The sequence below is a fragment of the Bombus bifarius genome, unplaced genomic scaffold (assembly GCF_011952205.1).
Source record: "Bombus bifarius isolate JDL3187 unplaced genomic scaffold, Bbif_JDL3187 scf7180000008163, whole genome shotgun sequence".
In the NCBI taxonomy this organism is placed as follows: domain Eukaryota; kingdom Metazoa; phylum Arthropoda; class Insecta; order Hymenoptera; family Apidae; genus Bombus; species Bombus bifarius.
This window is the reverse complement of record NW_022884485.1, coordinates 2,026,939-2,046,174: the sequence shown is the minus strand read 5'-3', so window position 1 is coordinate 2,046,174 and position 19,236 is coordinate 2,026,939. Positions and strand designations below refer to the sequence as shown.

General features: G+C 42.1%; 1 protein-coding gene across 3 annotated transcripts in view; it reads left to right on the top strand.

Moving 5' to 3' along the window:
* The window catches only part of LOC117208843 (cadherin-99C), a 76,619-nt gene extending 58,186 nt beyond the window's left edge, over window positions 1-18,433 (top strand). Inside the window, exons 6-22 of one of the 3 annotated variants that reach the window (XM_033450252.1) lie at window positions 1,105-1,368; window positions 6,818-6,967; window positions 7,689-7,907; window positions 8,046-8,240; window positions 9,326-9,613; window positions 9,750-10,067; window positions 10,356-10,496; window positions 10,807-11,091; window positions 11,261-11,434; window positions 11,851-12,060; window positions 12,558-12,689; window positions 12,943-13,059; window positions 13,261-13,659; window positions 13,956-14,584; window positions 15,084-15,314; window positions 15,735-15,964; window positions 16,601-18,433. In XM_033450252.1, the coding sequence (XP_033306143.1) occupies window positions 1,105-1,368; window positions 6,818-6,967; window positions 7,689-7,907; window positions 8,046-8,240; window positions 9,326-9,613; window positions 9,750-10,067; window positions 10,356-10,496; window positions 10,807-11,091; window positions 11,261-11,434; window positions 11,851-12,060; window positions 12,558-12,689; window positions 12,943-13,059; window positions 13,261-13,659; window positions 13,956-14,584; window positions 15,084-15,314; window positions 15,735-15,964; window positions 16,601-16,917 (4,299 nt within the window). In that variant the 3' untranslated portion in view covers window positions 16,918-18,433. Of the gene's footprint in view, window positions 1-1,104; window positions 1,369-4,314; window positions 4,421-5,009; window positions 5,121-6,817; window positions 6,968-7,688; window positions 7,908-8,045; window positions 8,241-9,325; window positions 9,614-9,749; window positions 10,068-10,355; window positions 10,497-10,806; window positions 11,092-11,260; window positions 11,435-11,850; window positions 12,061-12,557; window positions 12,690-12,942; window positions 13,060-13,260; window positions 13,660-13,955; window positions 14,585-15,083; window positions 15,315-15,734; window positions 15,965-16,600 lie in introns of those variants that run through there. The other 2 variants (XM_033450254.1, XM_033450253.1) reach the window with 2 other exon arrangements.
* Window positions 18,434-19,236: the final 803 nt, after the last annotated feature.

The window sequence follows — 19,236 nt, the reverse complement described above, 5'->3', positions numbered from 1 at the left end:
AATTTGCGAATCGGTCGAATTTCCAGCCTGTTTCTAGCTTGAACCATCACGGTTCTTGCTGAGATGCGACAATCCTCCAAGTTGGATGAACGATTTTGAATAGGTGATTCTACGATTCTAGTGTACATGTTTATAGTATAGTACCGATACGTTCTACGTGCGTACTTGTCGGTGTTTTATGAATGAACTCGGTGAATTATTTATTCCGTCGTATTAACGTTGGTTCTATTAAAGTTTTCCATTCGTATTAATATGAATGAGTTTGATTTCAATTCACTTGCGTTTAATGGATGTTGTGCGGTATATAATTTATCGTCGATGCACTATCGCACTGTAAGGTAAAGTGGTTTTGCAATTACAGGCAGACCTTTATACCTTCGATCGAGCGTAGATATCGGATAGGTATTTAAAATTCGATGAAATTTCAAAATTTAGCCAAGTACATGGTCTTACCGACCAAATAACTCACAACGATACCGTTTCGTAACCGTTATTTTCGCACAACAGCTTGCTCGTTATTTTATTGGTTTCGTTGGAATTAAGCAGCATCGGATTTCGAAACGGTAGCCACTATCTTGAAGCACGGACTAATCGATCGATGTCGATAACGTGTTTGCGTATGTACGTGCATAATTGAACGCAACAGACAGGGAAATCTCGATAATTGCTCTTCTAGTGCAAAAAATCGAACGAACCGATTATCTCCGAATTAATACATGAACACGTTGCCGTATCAATGCGTGACACGACCATGCACTTTCAATTTCACCGTAACACGATATATCGGTCGAGATCGTGGAACGCGTTGTTCGCGACCTCCGTTTAAACTAATTAATCTACCATGGGCACAAATAGCCGGCCGATTTTCCGGCCTAGAAGAGAAACGGAGAAAGCTGAATCGCTCCCGTTGATAATCGGTCGTGGTAACCGCAAAAGATCAACCGCACCTCCTCGGAGATATTTGTCCGTAAGTTGGTATCGCGCTGCACTCGCCTCCGCACAATTTCTCTATGGTTACTCTGATTTACTGACTACTAATAGCTGTACTGTGAAAAATATTTTTTACGCAACTATTCCATCGAATTCCGTATGGTTTGGTCGTAGTTAACGCCAGTCGGTTCGACCATCTTCAAAAACGTGGTGGCCGTGGACGCGGATGCCGGTGTGAACGGCATCGTGGAATACTCGATCGCTCCTGGTGACGGAACTGGCATTGGCAACAATGACGGAGTTGGTCGAAATAGAATAACAACGGCTGATGGATACGGTTATTTCAGCATCAACTTACCTCATCAAGGCCAAGTTACTGTTAACCGTACCCTGGATTTTGAAAGAACGCAACGATACCTCGTCACTATTTTGGCATCGGTAAGTACCTATTCCTTGGCGATCCGATATGAACGATCAAGGATGTTTAATATTCCCTTTTCTCGATCGTTCTAAAGTCCTAAAACACGTTCGACGATCGTTTCTACTTGGGTGTTTCGTCTATTTTGCCCAAGAAGCTTCGCTTTAATATTCCTATTTCTTTCCTCGTATACTTTCCCGGTTACGTTTATGATTTCTCGACTGTTTCGACTGTTCCACTGTTTTTAGGACTCGCCACCGCGTATCGATAGTTTATTTTTCGAAAATTATATAAATCGATCGGATATATCTCATCGAAAAATGGTCGAGTAAGGAACGTTATAAAAAGCCATTATGTACTCGCGAGTAACGAAACTGCATAGTGACCTTTACGCGGTTCCCATTAAGGTAATTAGGTATTTTAAAATATTTTCTTAATTTAACGGTGAATCAAGATGGTGGATAGGAAGGAAGGGTGACTTTACGAAAATAGTCATCGGTCAGTTAGCGTGTGACGAAAGCGTAAGAAAGGATTCGATGAGTCATCGAGACGAGTCATCTATCGATCCTCGCATGATATTCGTATCGGCGTATCGATTTTCTTTACGATTACTAGAATGTTCGCGTGGTCTTCCGTCGTTGCGGATACTACGCGTTTCTTACCAATACGAAAATCAGTACCTCGGTTTCTTCTTAGTTTCCTTAGTTTCCTTTCTACGCCGCGATGTCTAACAAGTGCAACGTGCGTATATGCCCATTTTCCAATGAGTAACGGATATCTATGAAATATCAAAAGAGCTCGATAGAATCTATATTAATCTATATTAAAAGGATAATTGCTGTTCGATAATACGTTTAACACGAAGAAAAAAGAGGGAAAGGGATGGCGTCATTGAACACGGAGCACAGCACGCGATCCTTCGCGATATCGTGTCAGTTGGATGTGCAGCTTTGGCACGCGTAGCGAGATTAGAAGGTAGCGATTAGAGCGAGCGCTTCTAGATATTTGCATATCGCTTTCTCGGAGTCGACATTGTTAATTTCGCGACTAAATACGCTAGATTCGCAAATTCCCTAGCTACCATACCGTTGCTGCTGATCTCGGACTACTTATTCGCGTATTTGCTAGAAACACCCCAGCATTTCGATACAGGATTGGATATCAAGGTCACGGAGAAAATGCAACCTTTGCTGAATCGCAACCGATCTCGATTTCGATCAACATACGACAAAATATAAACGGTTGTACATTTGGATTAGAAATAGGTTTTAGGAGTAAACTCGAAATGGAACGAAATGAATTTCAATTGGGTTAAAAACGTTAAAGCTGCGTTGTTTCTTTCAGGTTCTGCTTTCCGCGAAGCTATCGGTGATCCTATCTTTCACAGATTCGACGCACATTTTCTCAATTTATACCGTTTGTTCTTAGAACCTTGCGTCGAACTGGCAAGCTTATCTTTAGTTTGGTGCGATAACGAATGCGCCACCTCGATCGTCTTAATTATCCGGTCACGGCAGCGAGTACTCAACCGACGTTCCATGATATCCGTATCGATGAAGATGGATAAAGCGCGTAGAGAATATCGATCGACGGTTGTTTCGTAAATGTCAGCGGTTGCGCGGCTCGTGGACTAGGCAAACAAAGAAACTCGCGTTACAACCAGGTATCCGTGAGTAGAACTCGGTAGGTAGCGAATATGGCAGGACTTATATGCATTGGCGTATGCACGTTTGCGGATGCAACCGGGCAAGGTAGGACAGCCTCGGCTCGCGGTATTAGTCACCGTTCGACTCGCGGCGCGCCGTAACCTAAGCTTGAAATTTCATTCTCGTTTGACTGCCGGAAATCGTAAACGCGGCAAATTCGTCCTGTAATACGCGAAATTTATTCCTGTGCGTCTCGTTCTCGCGATCGTTGAACGCGAAACGTGATCGCGTGCGATCAGTGAAAAACTATGTCGCTTGGTAGATGCGTATTCGAATCACGATCCTACGAGTCGAGCTCAGATCTATCTGTATAAGCGTTGACGAAAGTGAAATCGCGTCGTACGTCGCTCGTTTCTCGACGTCTTTTATTCCGCGAACGTGTTTCGTTGTTAGCAACGACGACCGATAGGCCGCGAATGATAAAACGTTTTAAACTTTAGCGAATATCCATCTAACTTTGCTTCGTCCCTTCTTTTTCAATGTTCGATGTTCGATGTATTTTTAAACTCGATATTTCCTTGACTCTATACCCAGCCACGTCTTAATGATTCGAATCTTTACCCGATATAATAGAATATACCTAACGATATATCGTTCTATCGTTGAATGGGGAAAATGAGAGAATAGCACCGGAGCTACGTTCGGTTATGACAGCGTCGGATCTATATCTCTAGGTTTGAAAATAGGAAAAGAGTTGGGCGTTCCGTTTCGAATTTGTCGAAGCGCGAGTCAGCTTAATCGCGAGTGGTCGAGCTGTGCGCGAAACGTGCCATCGGCAACGAATCGTTCGTGGAATGGAGATTAACGGCGAATATTAAATATTAGAGGGATAGACTTCTACAATGTGGTCGCGGGAAGCCGCTTGTCTCGTATATAGCGAGTGTCGGCGCATTGGCGTACGTGCGCATCTATCGACGTTAGTTTTACGCATTTTGGGCACCAAAGATGCAGAACGCGTTCAGATTTCACCGACGATTAAAAGTTTATGCAAATCGCGGAACCACGGTCGGTTATGTCCATTACGACGATCAACGTTTTCGATTCCGTTCGTGTAATAGGTCTCTGTTGCAGACGTATCGAAATGTACGTCGACGTGCATAATTCAGATAGATATCCGAGGCCAATTATTCGGATACGACCAAGTACGAAATACCAGCATCGTTTATATTGGCAGTTTGGTTCGTTAGACTTGAACGTTACGACGAACGAGCGATTTCTACGCCATGGTGCGGCAGCGATCGCGAAACAGTGATTACCGATCGTGGATTGGTTCCTTCCGCGTCGAACGGCCAGCAATATTGGATAGATAGCGGCGTGACTGGGTTTGAAACCTCCGATAAAACAACGAGGGCAATCTCGCGCGAGAGTAAGTACGATGCCTGTTCGCGAACTTGATGTACGCGGTATAAAATTACACGATAATCCCGATTCAAGGCAATGGCGTTATCGAGGCGTGTAACAAGCAGCGTGCGCGCGTATTGCGCGAAACGTGTAGCGTGCATAGGACGTTTCCGGGAAACAGGAAACACCGTGCGAATCCCAAAGCCGCTGCGGACGATGGCGCGCGCGCGCGCGCGAAACACGACTCTATGGATGATAGATTTCTGCGAAGATTCAGCACTCGTATGTAGCACTCGTCCGCGCGATACTCGTAAAAGGAAATGACAGCGTTTCAGCGATAAAATCATCGAACCGTACCGAGATGCGTTTCACGACGCGCCGTTACATTTCGCAGTTTATTCCAAACGTACGATATCGTAGCTATACCGTCGATGTCTTTCAACCGTTCGAATGTCGAAGCGATTTTAGAAAGCCATCGCTTTCTTCGTTTCCTTCGTTCGCTATTCGTTGTTCCTAGGAAACGCGTCGCGACGCGTAGCGATATGCGGCTTTGTACAGGCTTGCGTAAAAATTTCAAAATTAAAATTGAAACAATGAAACGATGAATTGAAACAGTTTAGAATAAAAGTAAACGTCACGCGAAATCGACGATGGAACCTCTTAATCCGGTGAAAGTGTTGCTGGTCGTGTTACTTGCACGGCAACGAGTCAACGCCTTTTCAACGGTGAGTGAGCTGACCGCTAAGCGTATAAGTTGGTCGTTTACTTATGGATCGCGTTCAACGGAATCGTTTAACTCCGACACTGACATCGGCGTGACGTATGGCGCGTGTAAGCGTACGGCCGAAAATGCGAAACCTGCTTATTAAGAAATTACTTCGTCCGAAAATAATTGCTGTGACGCTTACGCGAATTTCGAGTCACGTATAAAACGCTATATATTTGAAATTGTTAGGAATATGTGAAATCTAGAAGGTGTAGACGATAACACGGCGAATATCTTCGTAGTTGCTTGAACTTATGATCGATCTCTCTCTGCTGGTCGCAAGGGTAACGTGGATCGCTGCAACAGCTGCTGCTACAGGTGTGGCTCATTTGAATATTGCGTGGAACAGCTGGCTGCGCGTCTTCTCCAACGTATTGTCCTCCTTTCCGCCAAGTACGCAAACCTTCTCGACTGTAAATGTCGCGTTCTTCGTGCACTCGTTCCTTTTCCTTCCTTCGGCGTGATTTGATATTAAAAGATTATCAACGAGGTAAGGTAATCGACGACTAAACTCGGAAAAATATTTTTCCGACCGCCAAGACGCCAGATACGATTGTCTCTCGGTTACGACGATCGGTGCCACGCCCGTAAACGGTGCTACAACACACAAGAGGAAGAGGAAAGAACGAACAAAGGGCAAAGCGAAAGAGAAAAGTTCTTACGAAGCGGTAACAAAGTCTGTGCTGGATCACGATGGCTTCGAGTTCCACTGGAACTCGTAACCGCGGGCGTTTCGCCTTCTCGTCTCTCGCTGAAACTCGATTTTAGTACGAAGCGTTGCCTTGGCAGATAAAGATGCCCTTGTCTTTTCGCCTATTCGCAAGGAACGACGGAACGATCGTTCTTGTTTTACTCGCGACGATCGCGACTTTCATAATTCGAGAATAATCGAGTCGACAGCAGAGTTGCTTGGTACTTTTAGATGATCGAGTCGACACGAAATTACACGGAATTATCGGCATCGATGGACACGTTGTTATACATATGCAACGGTATCCTACGGAGCTACTATCGTGAATATTTTTCCGTGCGTTGGAATCGCGTTGACTCGGCTCGCGATGAAACGCTTTGTTCGAAACGATACAATAGTATGAAAAATTTGTAAATGTAAATTGAAAAAGAGGATACGTATATCGGGCGTGTAGTTGGAAGTAAGTTGCAATAAGAAATAAGAGTGTATAAGGTAGTCATTATCGACGATGACGTAATCGTAGTAATTTCATTTGTTAGCATATAACTTTTAGTAATTTTATTTATTTCTGTGTTTGTTCGGTCTGGCGACATCATTCACAGCTGTATTCCCTTTTAATGTGATAGTCGTTTATTATTCTCTTCGAACTCGTTCAAATTCGTGGGAAACGGGAAATATCCATAGTACGAAGCGTATTTCAATAAAAAAAGCCTTTTGATATGAATCGCATTTTTGTACGATTGGTAATATCGTAATGAAATCGGTACCGAGTCTCGAATGCAACCAAAAGGATTTATACGGTCAAATTGGACGTCGTTGATGCTCTTTAACGTATACGTTACTTTCTTATTGCGGAGAACGGCGAAAGAAATTGGTTTCATCGCGTTGAAAAGTACAACCGTGACCATGATGTTAATTGGTAAAATGAGGAGATAAAAGATACATGATAAACTGTTTGTTGATAGGATCGTGCAAGGAACGTATCCGAAAGGTTCACATCTACCACCACTTTGACGGTAAATATCAGAGACGACGATGATCAAGATCCTTCCTTCATCTATCAAGGTTGTATGCTGTTGGATGGCGCCTGCATTAATCCAGAATATTCGGCGTCCGTAAGTAGATTTATTTGATCCGAAATCTAGGGCCTGTAATTGTTTGAAACAAATAATTTCCTATAATTTGCTGTAATCGGACGGTAATAAGCGAATAAAGGCGAATATTGGCTGTTTGCGCGTACAAGATGTAACAGAATATGAAGCACGCTGGAAAATGAAACGAGCCTCGGTTCGATACGGGCCACGGAGAAGTGCGAAAAGACCGATCGAAACTTGGCGCACATATCGTTGCAAAAACGTTGGTTAAATATAAATGTTGAGCGAGAGATCTCGTACGTGTTCTTATATAGCCCAAATTGTACGATAATCGAGGGAACTTTGGTAGGTCTAGAAAATCGCGAAAAAAAAAAGAATTTTAAGGTATAATGGGTACTATTACGTTTTACGAGTTCGCGATAGATAACGATTTCTCGGAGAAAATCGAGGCTACTTCGAACGAGTAAACTTTGGTGTACGTCGATATAAACGTATAGACGATCGCTAGTCTTAGAAACTGAACATTTGCAAACGAACGTAATTTTTGATCGCGGAGTACACGTACGGTTCGACGTACGCGACGCAAATGCGCCAATGCGTTATCGTGCATTGTATAGCACAAGACGACGTGCAACCCTGGATTTTTAATACGCGAACGATTTCTTTGCTCTGAAATCTCGTGCGACAACGTTCTAAGCTATCGGCCAACCGGTTCTATACATTGTGCCTTTTTCTGCATCAGGTATCGAGTGGAGTGTTATCCGGGATACTTAATATATCGCCGGAGAAAATACAAGCGGTTGATATGGACAGTATAAACGCACCCATTCATTACTCGTTTCTCAGTGGCAATCCATCGAATTATCGAGAATTTTTCGAAATAAACCCGAACACTGGCGCCGTGAAGCAAATCAAGGCGGTCGACACAACGGTTACCAAGAAGTTCGATATTATCATCAAGGTAAGAGTCGTCGTGACGTAACGTTTATTAAACATTCTCGTATCCGTGTATAACGTTACGTATAATGGATAATAATACGTATATAATACGTATTTGTAAACGTACAGTAAAATTATTCGTTTGTTTACTGGACGGAAGGCCGTCGAGGTGTCGGAAGCGAAACGATCGGCCACAGCGAAATTGACCATCACTGTGAAGCCAGTCGACAGTAACCCCCCGATTATAACAGCATCGAACATAGAGGGTTTCGTCGATGAGAATGCCCCGATTGGAACAAAGGTTATCGACAAAATAGGCAATCCTGTGGTACTCACTGTTTCGGACGCTGATTTGGTAAGTTTAATCTTCGAAATCGATCTGACTCGGTTCAGCCAGCCATGCACCGATGCTTTAATTTCCCTCGTTCTTAATGAATAACGTTCCCCTACCTATCCGTTGAATCGATCTCTTAAAAAAAAAAAAAAAAAAAAAAAAAACTAGGAAAAATCGATAAAAGGAACAAAGTGAAAAATGAATATCTAAATATTTCGTTCCTTTCAAAACTAATTGCCACCTCTTCGATCGATCAAGGAACTCGGTTTTCTTCTTTTCTAGGAAAGATCGTAAACTCTTAGACAAACTACATCGCGTGACGACTCTACTTCGTTTCGTGAAAACTGTCAAGTATCGTGCGGAAGTATAAGTGCGGAAATAGATCGACGCACGCTTGGTGCGTTTCGTTTCGGCAAAACATCGACCGCAGAGTTGGGCGAATTTTATTCGAATAACGAATAGTTTGCCAAGAGTTTATTCGCTGATAAGAAATAACGATTTTATTCGATGAAAAATTATTCGTTATTCAATTTCAGAACTAATTAAAAATGGACGGCAAAGCGGAAAGCAAAATTCAGCTATTCGATTTTTTCTACGTTAGCCGATGTCCATTATCCTTTCAAACGTTGTCAAAATGGCATTGATGTTCGATCGTATCGAAGCATCGATAATACATGACAAAAAGGATCGGATCTGTTCTACGTATGCGAAACTTTTTCCTTGATATTCGTAAGTTGCGACGTCACGTCAGCGAATAGCGTCTATGCTTGGATTCTGATAGTTCGTGGATCGCATCGAATACTGTCAAACGATGATGTGTACATGCAAGTATAGAGTAGCATGGCTTTACGTTTCTATACCGTTTAATAATCGATGCACGCAAACAATTTTACTTTCCATCCTAGAACATGTAAACAAAGCGAATAGCTATATATTAGGCGTAGAAAATATGTAATTAGCATGCGATTTCTAAACGAATATAGATAGCCGTGGATTAAGTAGCGTCAAATAAAACCTCCGTATGGTTTAATTCGCGTGTTATAGTAGGCCTTGTTTTATCGTATCTGTTTATAACGTTGCGTTTGTCGAATTAACTGTGCGTTTAGGGCCCCGAAGATCCGAAACCAGCTTACACTTTCGAATTAACCACCAATTTCTTCGCGATCGATCCTTCCGGTATACTCGTCGTGAACGAAGAGAATCTGGATCGTGATCCTCCGAGTCCTGGTCGTTTCCGGTTTCAAGTGGTGGCCAGGGAAAAGACGGGCGTTGCTGCTTCTGCGCCATTATCCTTCGTGGTGATATTGAACGACGTTAATGACAACGCACCTATGCTTCCTATGATAGCTCCCATCACCGTTCAGGCTGGAGAAACGAAGAAAGTAGTGACAAAGGTAGTTTCATGATATTAATAGAAAGCAATTTTATTTTCGGCTACTTGTTTCGCATTGAAAAAGAAACACGAAAAACAATGAAAATTTCATATCCACGACTTGGAAAAATTCGACCGACCGATGTTGAATAATGTAGGTCGAGGCAACGGACAACGACGAAGGGGAGAATGCCGAAATAACATACAGCATCTATCACGTGTCAAATAATGGACTACATAAATTTAAAATCGATCCGAAGACCGGCCTGATCGAATCCGTGAGAAAGCTGAACGCAGGCGAACAATTCAGCATTACCGTACAAGCTACTGACAAGGGTGGAAAATATTCACAGACGATCGTCGAGGTAAACGTGATTCCTGGACCCAATACCAGGAGTCCCGTCTTCCAGCAACCGGTATACGAGGTGCAAGTCAGCGAGGGAGCGTCCATTAATTCCACGGTCGCCACGATTACCGTAAGTGTTTGTAATTACTTTTAACGGTCATCTTCGTTTTACGCTAATTCGTAAACTCGTTGTCGAGAGAGCGAGAGGACGTTGAAAAGAAAGAGTAACCGGTATTGGCGGCGGAACTGGCGTCGATTTTATCGGTAAAGCTGTCAAATAGGACGCGATTAACAAGAAACTAGAGAACGTTACCCGTTTCATTTTCGTCATTTTCTTCCAACATTTTCTTTCTTTATCTCATCGAAAGCTAATCATTTTTACTTACGTCTTTAACTCGGTTTGATCTCCGTTTAATAGGCAGTTGACCCGGAGAACGATCCAGTGTCGTACTCGATCGTATCTGGAAACGACCTGCGTCAATTTGCGATCGGTGACAAATCAGGCGTGATCACTGTTATAAGGAAGTTAGACAGGGAGGATCTGACCCGTTATCAGCTGGTAAGTTTATGTTTGCGAATCGTTTAGTGCCTTTACACACTATCGACTACTAGTGGCCGGTCGTCGAGAGTTGGTCGACCGATCAAGTACATCGAATCAAATTCTTTTTTTTTCTTTTTCGCAACTTCATAATTACAATGCTTTCCTCGACATCCAATTCCGTTGGACGATCTCTACGATATCGACAATTTTCGAGTCGCTGAGCTTCGTCGCCGAGTTTAGTCGTCTGATTTTCGGTTGTCCGGTGATCTGGTGGATGGTGCGTCGGCCTCTTAAGCACAGCTGTTTAACATCTTTTTTCTTCGTGTAGCTGATAAAGGCCGAAGATTCTGGCGGTTTGTTCAACACGGCAACGGTAAACATCAAAGTAACAGACATCAACGACAAGAATCCAGAATTCGTCGACTTGCCTTACGAGTTTACTGTGAAAGAAGGAGAAGCTAGGAAATTAATAGGTCGGGTGCATGCCGAGGACGCCGATGAAGGCATCAACGCAGAAATCACGTATTTCGCGCCAGACGACATACCGTTTACCGTCGATCCTGAAACTGGAGATGTGTTGACGAAAATCGTTTTGGACTATGAGCAAAATGACGTATGTTTGTAAAATGATAACGTTAGCGATAGTAGAAGTTTGAATATTTCGTTGACGCAACGATCGTAAAGTACATACGTACATAACGGCGAAACAAAAAAATGTATACATGTGTATTTAGAGTTTAGGAATAGAGTCGCCAGGAGATTAAAATGATTTCGTTGCTTAGGAGTACAAATTTGTGGTAACCGCGAGGGACGGTGCTCCTGATTACCGCTTAGCTACTGCTACGGTTACAGTGAAAGTTATAGACGTCGAGGACGAAGTTCCTGTTTTCCATCAAAGCAGCTACGAGGCTCGAGTTAAAGAGAATATACCAGATTACACGGTGCTTCAAGTAACGGTGAGTTAAGTTCGAGCGACACGATTCGATATCGAAACTGGCGGTTACCAAGTCCATCGAGTCTTGATGGCGTGAAACCATTGGTCGATAAAAAAAAGAGGGAACTTTCCAAGAAAACGATACGAACGAGTCTTTTGATCCGTTCGAAAGGATTTGAACGTTGCATCTGCTCCGATTATTCGCGAAAAATCGAATTATTTCGAGTTTGTTAAAAAGATTAAGCAACTTTTGTATTTCATCCAATTTGACTCGATTTTTCTTATTCCTTTTAGCTACTTGGTTCGCTTTAACATAAATAAATTATAATTTTCATGGTCGATTCTCGTCGTATCACTGTACTGGAAGAGTAGAACGTTGCAAAATTCTAGACGAATAGCCATCCTCGTCGAAGCTAAAACAAACGCGATCAATTCCAGGCTGATGATCCGGACACAAAGAAGCAGATCACGTACATGATTAAACAAGGCAACACCGAACTATTCGGCATAGACCCGAAGACTGGAGCCATAAAAACCGTTCGCGGTTTGGACTATGAGAGGGAGAACCAGCATATCCTTATAATTGGCACCGTCGAAAATACCAGCGATTCGCCTGGTTCTACTACTAGAGTTGTGGTCAATGTTCAGGTATCGATCGTTGTAACTTTCTTAGACTCTTCTGCATCTTCGTATATCTGTACCGTGAAATGAGACGAGAAACGAATTAACGCTTTTCGAAAAAAAAGTGAAAAGGGGATAAAATACAAGTATCGTCGACTGCGTCTAGTAAATAGATGCAGCTAGTTTAGTTAACGAATTCGTACCAATCTTGAAAGCTATAGTACAGTGGAGTTATACGTGGAATATACGTGGGACAGTAGGATTCAATAGGAATGTATGCTCCTGTAAGATGATTCTACGAAACATTTCCTCTTGAATACATAATAATGTTGCAAATTTGTATCAAAAATCTAACTTGCCTAACTTGGCCGAGTATACTTTGTATCTACAGTTTTCGATCCTTCGCAGCATCGATCAGACTTTTAGTTTAATTAAAAGCAGGTCAATCGAGAAGCCTACTTCGAGATACAATCGGATAATTTTTTTCAAGAAAGATGGTATTACATGCCTTTGTTATTCATCAGGACGTTAACGACATTCCACCAGTGTTCACGTCAGTTCCTCGTCCGATTACGCTGGATGACGACGTTCCCATTGGCACGACGGTCATTAATCTCGTAGCAACAGATTCCGATGGCACTGCTCCTGGAAATCAAGTACGTACTCGCGATTAGTAATCCTTAAGTGGTACGAGTCTTTTTACTTTATTTTTTGCGGAATGCGTTTATGCTATTTTCTTTATTGGAAATTATACGTATAGATACGTAATTTCTATTTGTAACCAATATCGCGTAACGACGGAAAGAAAAGAAATTGCTATCATTTGCTCCTTGATCGGATGTGATGGACGTTGGTCATGGCAGTTAACGTACAAAAGAAAGTCGATCGTTATTGTCTGTCGATTTATAGGTGAGATACGAAATTGTCGGCCGTGAAATAGCGAACAAATATTTTGTGATCGATCCGGACACTGGCGTGCTTAGGATACGAGACGACTTGCGTAAGGAAACGAACACTGAATATCAGGTAATATGTGTGTATATATATATGTATGTACGTATGTATGTATGAATAGATATAGATATAAAGCGGTTAAAATGTCGCGTTTCTGTTTGCTTTTATCACGGAGTTCAACGTCGTTCTTTCTACGTTGAATCTTGAACGTCTATGGTAAAATTAGACTTAAGCCGGGCAGCATTCGTCAGGACCAAGTTATTAATGTTTCAGGTTGATGTTCGCGCGTACGACATGGGAGAACCGCAACTGGCGTCCGTCACGACAGTGCCAGTTTATGTTCGTCACGTGGCCACGGTGCCGCCAGAAATCGGCTTAGGTTTTGCAGAAAATTCCTACAACGTCGAAGTACCGGAAGATGCGGGCGACAATACGTTGATCAAGATAATCACGGTGATTAATAGTCACGCACACGATACTACGCCATTAAAATGCGAAATTTATAGCGGTAACGAGAAGGAATTGTTCGAAGCGAATGTTACGGAGGAACGGAATTGCGCGCTTAGACTCCGGAAAGGAGTGTTGGATTACGAAACAACGGAATCCTATCAAGTGAAACTCAAGTTGGAATCTTTATCAGGTCTATTGAATACCGACAGGAATACAACCATGGTACGTACTTACGAATAGGATGTATTAACGTTGATTAGTATGTAAATAACAAAGGAAAAGTTGATTTTAGAAATTAATTAATTAATAGATTAATCGTTGGAATCAAAGAAAAAAGAAAAAGAATACAAAAATATAGTTAGAAAACAACTGAAACGCCAAATCGTAACGTTATAAACATTATCAATTTCAAAATATGAAATTTGTTGAGCACGTCGTAAATATACGGCGAATAGAATTGATCTGCGATTTGCCTTTTCTTCGAAAGGTCTCGTTCGAATTTCGTTTCTGGATTACAGGTCAAGATTCAAGTGCTCGACGTAAACGACAATAAACCAGAGTTCATTTTCGCGGACAGTAGAGCAAAACTATCGAGAGGACGTTACTTTGCTGCGATTCCCCGAACCGCCCAGTTCGCGTCGACGGTTATACAAGTGAAAGCACACGATAAGGATAACGGCAAGTACGGCAAGCTCGAGTACAAAATACTTGGTGGACGAGGATCGGACTACTTCGCCATGGACAGTTCTTCCGGAATAATAAGAACCACCGCGACTTTCGATAACGTGGATCTGTCCGAGCTTCCATTCAAATTCGACGTTCGAGTTCGAGATAATCCTAATTCGACTGACAACTTTAACTCGATCGTAGCTCCGGTTATAGTGAATCTGATCGAAGAGGAGAATCTAATGATTCTAGTAGTTCAGGACGCGCCACCAGACGCGTTGCAAAAGGAGGCATCCAAGATCGCTGGTATCATCGAGGAGAAGAGCGGTCTTTTGATCGGCATCGATAGAGTGGCAGTGAGAAAAAATTTGACGAAAAATGGAACTGTCGAGATGTACCCTCAGGATTCCGACGTGTGGTTCTACGCCATCGATCCAGATACAGAAGCTATTTTAGATAGGAACAGTTCGCGTATACAAAGGTAAGGGATTCGTTATTTACACATTATATATACAATATTATCCGTAGTCGACCGTATCGATACGAGAATCTAGCGCGAATTAAAACAACCATCGTGATTAAAGTTTCTTTGACACGGAAGAGAACAACTGCGTGCTCGTCGCATTTTTCTTTCCTCTCTACTCAAAAATACACGATGTTGTATGCGCGTCTACTATATGTAGTCTATATGTAGCATTATCTAGGAAAAGGAAAAAAAAAAGGAAAAAAAGGAAAAAACAACATTATTCTTACTTGTTCGTTTCCAAGTTTACGAGTAATTTGTCATTTTCATTACGGATACGCGAAAAGCTTGCAGTCATCGTAAATAGTAAGTACGTAGAACGTAGCAATTTTATTTTTATAGCCACGTAATGGCGAATCGACGATTCGCGCGCCACTTCGTCTCGAGGCTTATCTACACATTGCCGAGTGGTCGAATTCGAAGGGCAACTTGCGAAATACGCGTGGTTCTGTTGCAGATCGATTATCGAAAAAACGGCTATGTCAAATATCACCTTCGACGTGTCGACGCTGGTCCGAGCGAATGCGATAGACATTCACGCGCCAGTAATGCCAGCCGAGTCGGTACGCACGCAAACCGCCATCGCTTTCAGCGGCGAGGTATTTCCGTATGCCTTGATAATCATCGCGTGTGTCATCTTGATCCTAGGCATAGCTGGCATCATCTACATTTGCGTGTCCTGGTCCAGGTAAGTCGCTCGTTTCCGTTAGTGACAACGTGTATGATTGCAGTCTCGAACGGAATTTCATTCGTTTCCCCTAACTTGCCGTTAATGCGTTAATTATCGCGAATAGAAAGGAAAACGTTGGATATTCGAACGATCGGGCAATTTTGAGCGCGTCCGTCGCTGCAATATAACGTTCTTACCGTGTTAATATCGTGTGAAAGAATGGTTTTCAAGTGCCGCAATGAATATTTATGGCAGCGACGAGCTCGCGTACCATGCAAATTCATCGTTCCCTTTATTACATTCGTTAGAATTAATTACGCTTTCCGGCGTAGTTACCTCTTAAAATTAAAATTAAAACGTTTAGCGCTGCGATACGTCACACGTTCGTTCAACACTAACTATTCGCTACACGAATATTCTGTTGTCTCGTGTGCATAGATACAAAGCGTACAAGGAACGAATGCAGCGGATGTACGTCGTGCCCCGTTACGATCCTGTGTACGTCGAGCCAAATTTGAAAGAATACGAGACACAGGTGCTTCAAATGAGCGTGCCTGTCGACGACAACGACAGCTATAACGATCTGCAGCTTGATTTCAGCAATAAGAATCATGCGTTCAGCTTGGACAATGTTAGCTATATTACCAAAGATCACGGAGAAAGTACCGGTAATTCAAATATTTTCTAACGATTATTACAGTTACGTACACGCTATTTTATCGTCTATCGTAATATCGGCAAGTGTAAAACACGTATCGATGATTTGCGAAATATATTTAGATAGAGCCCTGATCAATTTCCAAGCTCTTCGGCCGACTAAGTACATCGTCAGGTATCGAAAATGTAAGAAACGGTGGACAGAAAATATTCGAACACGATGCACAACGACGAACCGCTTTGTCGCAAGGAGAGGTTGCAAGTAAACCTTAAAACGATAAGAAATATCGTATAGCTGCAACGGCTAAAGATAACAGCGCTTTAAAAATAATTGTTTGGTTCGGAAGGTTTGATACTCTGTCGCCCTTCGGATTTTTCGCATTTTTCTCTTTTTTATCTTTAGAAATCTTTCGAGTTTCAAGTTCGTACGAATCATTTTGAACGGTGGAATATTGAGTTTCAAAACTCGGTTTTTAACAACGTTACGATATTTCTCAGTCAACCATCGATTTACTGGTCGAAGAAGAGTTTGAGGACTCTCGAATTTTTCTTTTTGTTTCTCTGAAAAGTGGTTGTCCCTCGACGCGAAAATAATTAGCAAGACGAGGAGGACGGAATTGATGGACGCGTGTTTATCATCTGTTTAGGTCAACAGAGCCCTGTAAGTTCCGAAGCGGCGACCACGGCACGTGCTTCCAGCATAGTCGGTACCCACGGAGAGACGAACATTCACTCGTTGCGACGATCGACCCTTGGTAGAAAAAATCCTAACAGCAACGCGAACACGTTGAACAACCACGACACCACGCCTGTCTTAAATCCGCTCTACAATCACGGTAACGATCTACTCAGTCCTAGTCCGTCGAACGACAACGTCACGTTCAGAGAAAAGAGGGATTATTCTCATCTAGGGTTCACGTATTTGGGCGAACAAAGCCCGGTGGAAACGACCACGGAGTTATAAAAAGGGGCTCGGATATGCTCAACTGGAAACTTTTGCTAGAATTCTTGGTCCAGGTTTTGCGCTGTGCGATCGTTTTCTTACGATATCGACCTATCGGTTAAAAGAGAGAAATTACAGCGTCGCGTGTTTTCCAGATTAAATTCGCGAGGATCGAAACAAAGTTCGTTCCGTAGCTTTGCCGGAGGCGACGACCGAACCGAAGCGAACCGAAAGCAAGCGCCAGTGCATTTTTAAACGAGCACAAGAATTTGTTCCACGTGACGAACTTTCAATCGAATTGTCGCGATGAATAGGGCAGCGCATGTGCCACGACGCGAAACGACATCGCGAATACTCTCTATCGACGATGAACGAAATCCGGCGAGCTTCTCTCCGCGAGAAACGTCGGAAAGCGTTGAAAAACTTTGAACGTTGTCCGTCGCGCGTCGCGATTCTACAAAATGCAAATGAACGTGGCACGGCGCGATCAAAATCATTAGTTTCACGGTTTTCTTTGGAAAATCCGCCAGCGAGCGCGGTTATCACGACTGTACAACGAAATTGCCATCGATTTTGCGACAATCGGGCGCGACTTCAATGTGATTTATGCTTCTTGCTCCGATGCAATGACCAAAAATGCTGCGTGCTCGTGCGTATAATCGAAAAGCAAAATCGGAAGATCGAGGCACCGTTCAAGTCTCTTCCGACTATCGCCTGATATTCTCGGGGTTAGCGACAGTGAAACTCGATTTTCTTTTCTTTTACTTTATATCGAGATACGAATACGCATTTCGTTCGAGTATTCGTCCGTCGGTAATTTGTAGCGACGGCGAGAATATAAAGAATATATGGTACTTGAGATGTATATACGCACAGACCGTTGCTACGTCGCTGCCGCTGCGAATATTTCGCCTTGGTGACGAAGATCATTTACATCGAATCTATGCTGTGCAATAGTTTGTTATCTCCCGCGATAATGTCGACGAATAGATTTCATTTTGCGCGCGATGCGTCCATCGTCAATTCTCGTTTACGTCTAAATCGATGATACAAATTTTTATTCGAAACATGTGCAGAAAACGCATAGCAGTAATTGCGAGTCATCGTACCGTCCAACGTAGTAGTAAGGATTAATAATAAAATGATAGATTTCTAAAGGTTGTATGTGAGCGAATAATGGAACGTGTGCACTGTGTATATGTGGATCGGCCCGTGAACTTAAATATGTATATGCATGAGAGAGACCCCCGTAAAACCATTTGTATAATAAGATCTTTTTATTTATAATTGCGCGTTTGCTCATATTATTATTATTATTATTATTATTATTATTATTATTACTCAAGCAATGGTACACATCGTTGTTACGTACTGTTACAGAGTGAAAATTTTCTTCGGCTATTCACGCGTTATTTTCTCCCGCAAACATTTTTTATTCCCTTTCCTTCTTTTAACCTTGAACTACGAAGCGGACCGCTCTTTCAAAGTGCGGTTCTTTTTGCAGATATTCGATAAGTAGGGGGGGGGGGGTGATTAAGCAATTAAATATAAAATACGTGAAACGCGTTTAAATACGAAGATACTTACGATTATCGATCGGCAAATATCGTGCACTCGATATAATAATTTCCAATACAGATTTATTTCGAGCCTTGTACGTAAGATCTGCTAAATCGATTATTTGCATCCATTACATTATGCGGTGAACGACATCCAATAGTGTAATTTATTATATAAGAGAAAATTGTGAGACTTGATCGATTAAATCTCTAGTCGTATGGCGAACACCTTTTGTAACGAATCTCTCGATCGTTTTTACTTTGTTTAGGATACAACGTTGAAAAATTATCCGCATCGCCGATTCTTTGACTAGAGCGTTAATATCTTTTACTCATAGTTGTTTAAAGTACGAATGCTGTAAAAATTGTTAATACCTAATAAATCCATTATATTTACATAAAGTCGGTCTTTTATATTAATCTATGTAATTTGACAGCTCGCTGTACTCTTAATCAGTTTCGGTAAATGCTATTAATAACAAAATTAGCGCTGTTTAGAGCTATCGTTTGTAATTATTCAAGACTCTCTTGACAATTCTTTATCGACGAAAGAAAGGCTGTAACCATACGTGTCTTTGCAAAGTCTACATTTTATTTTTTATTCGATGGTAATAAAGAACGATTAATAACGCGATCGAAATAATCTTTGAGAAAAAAGAAAGAGAGAGAGAGAGAGAGAGAGAGGGAGAAATAAAATAATAGGAAGCGAAGAATTTTTTCATGTTATCAATACGTACATTTTTAAATAAAATTGGGAAAATGCGAAAATGCGGAAATTCGA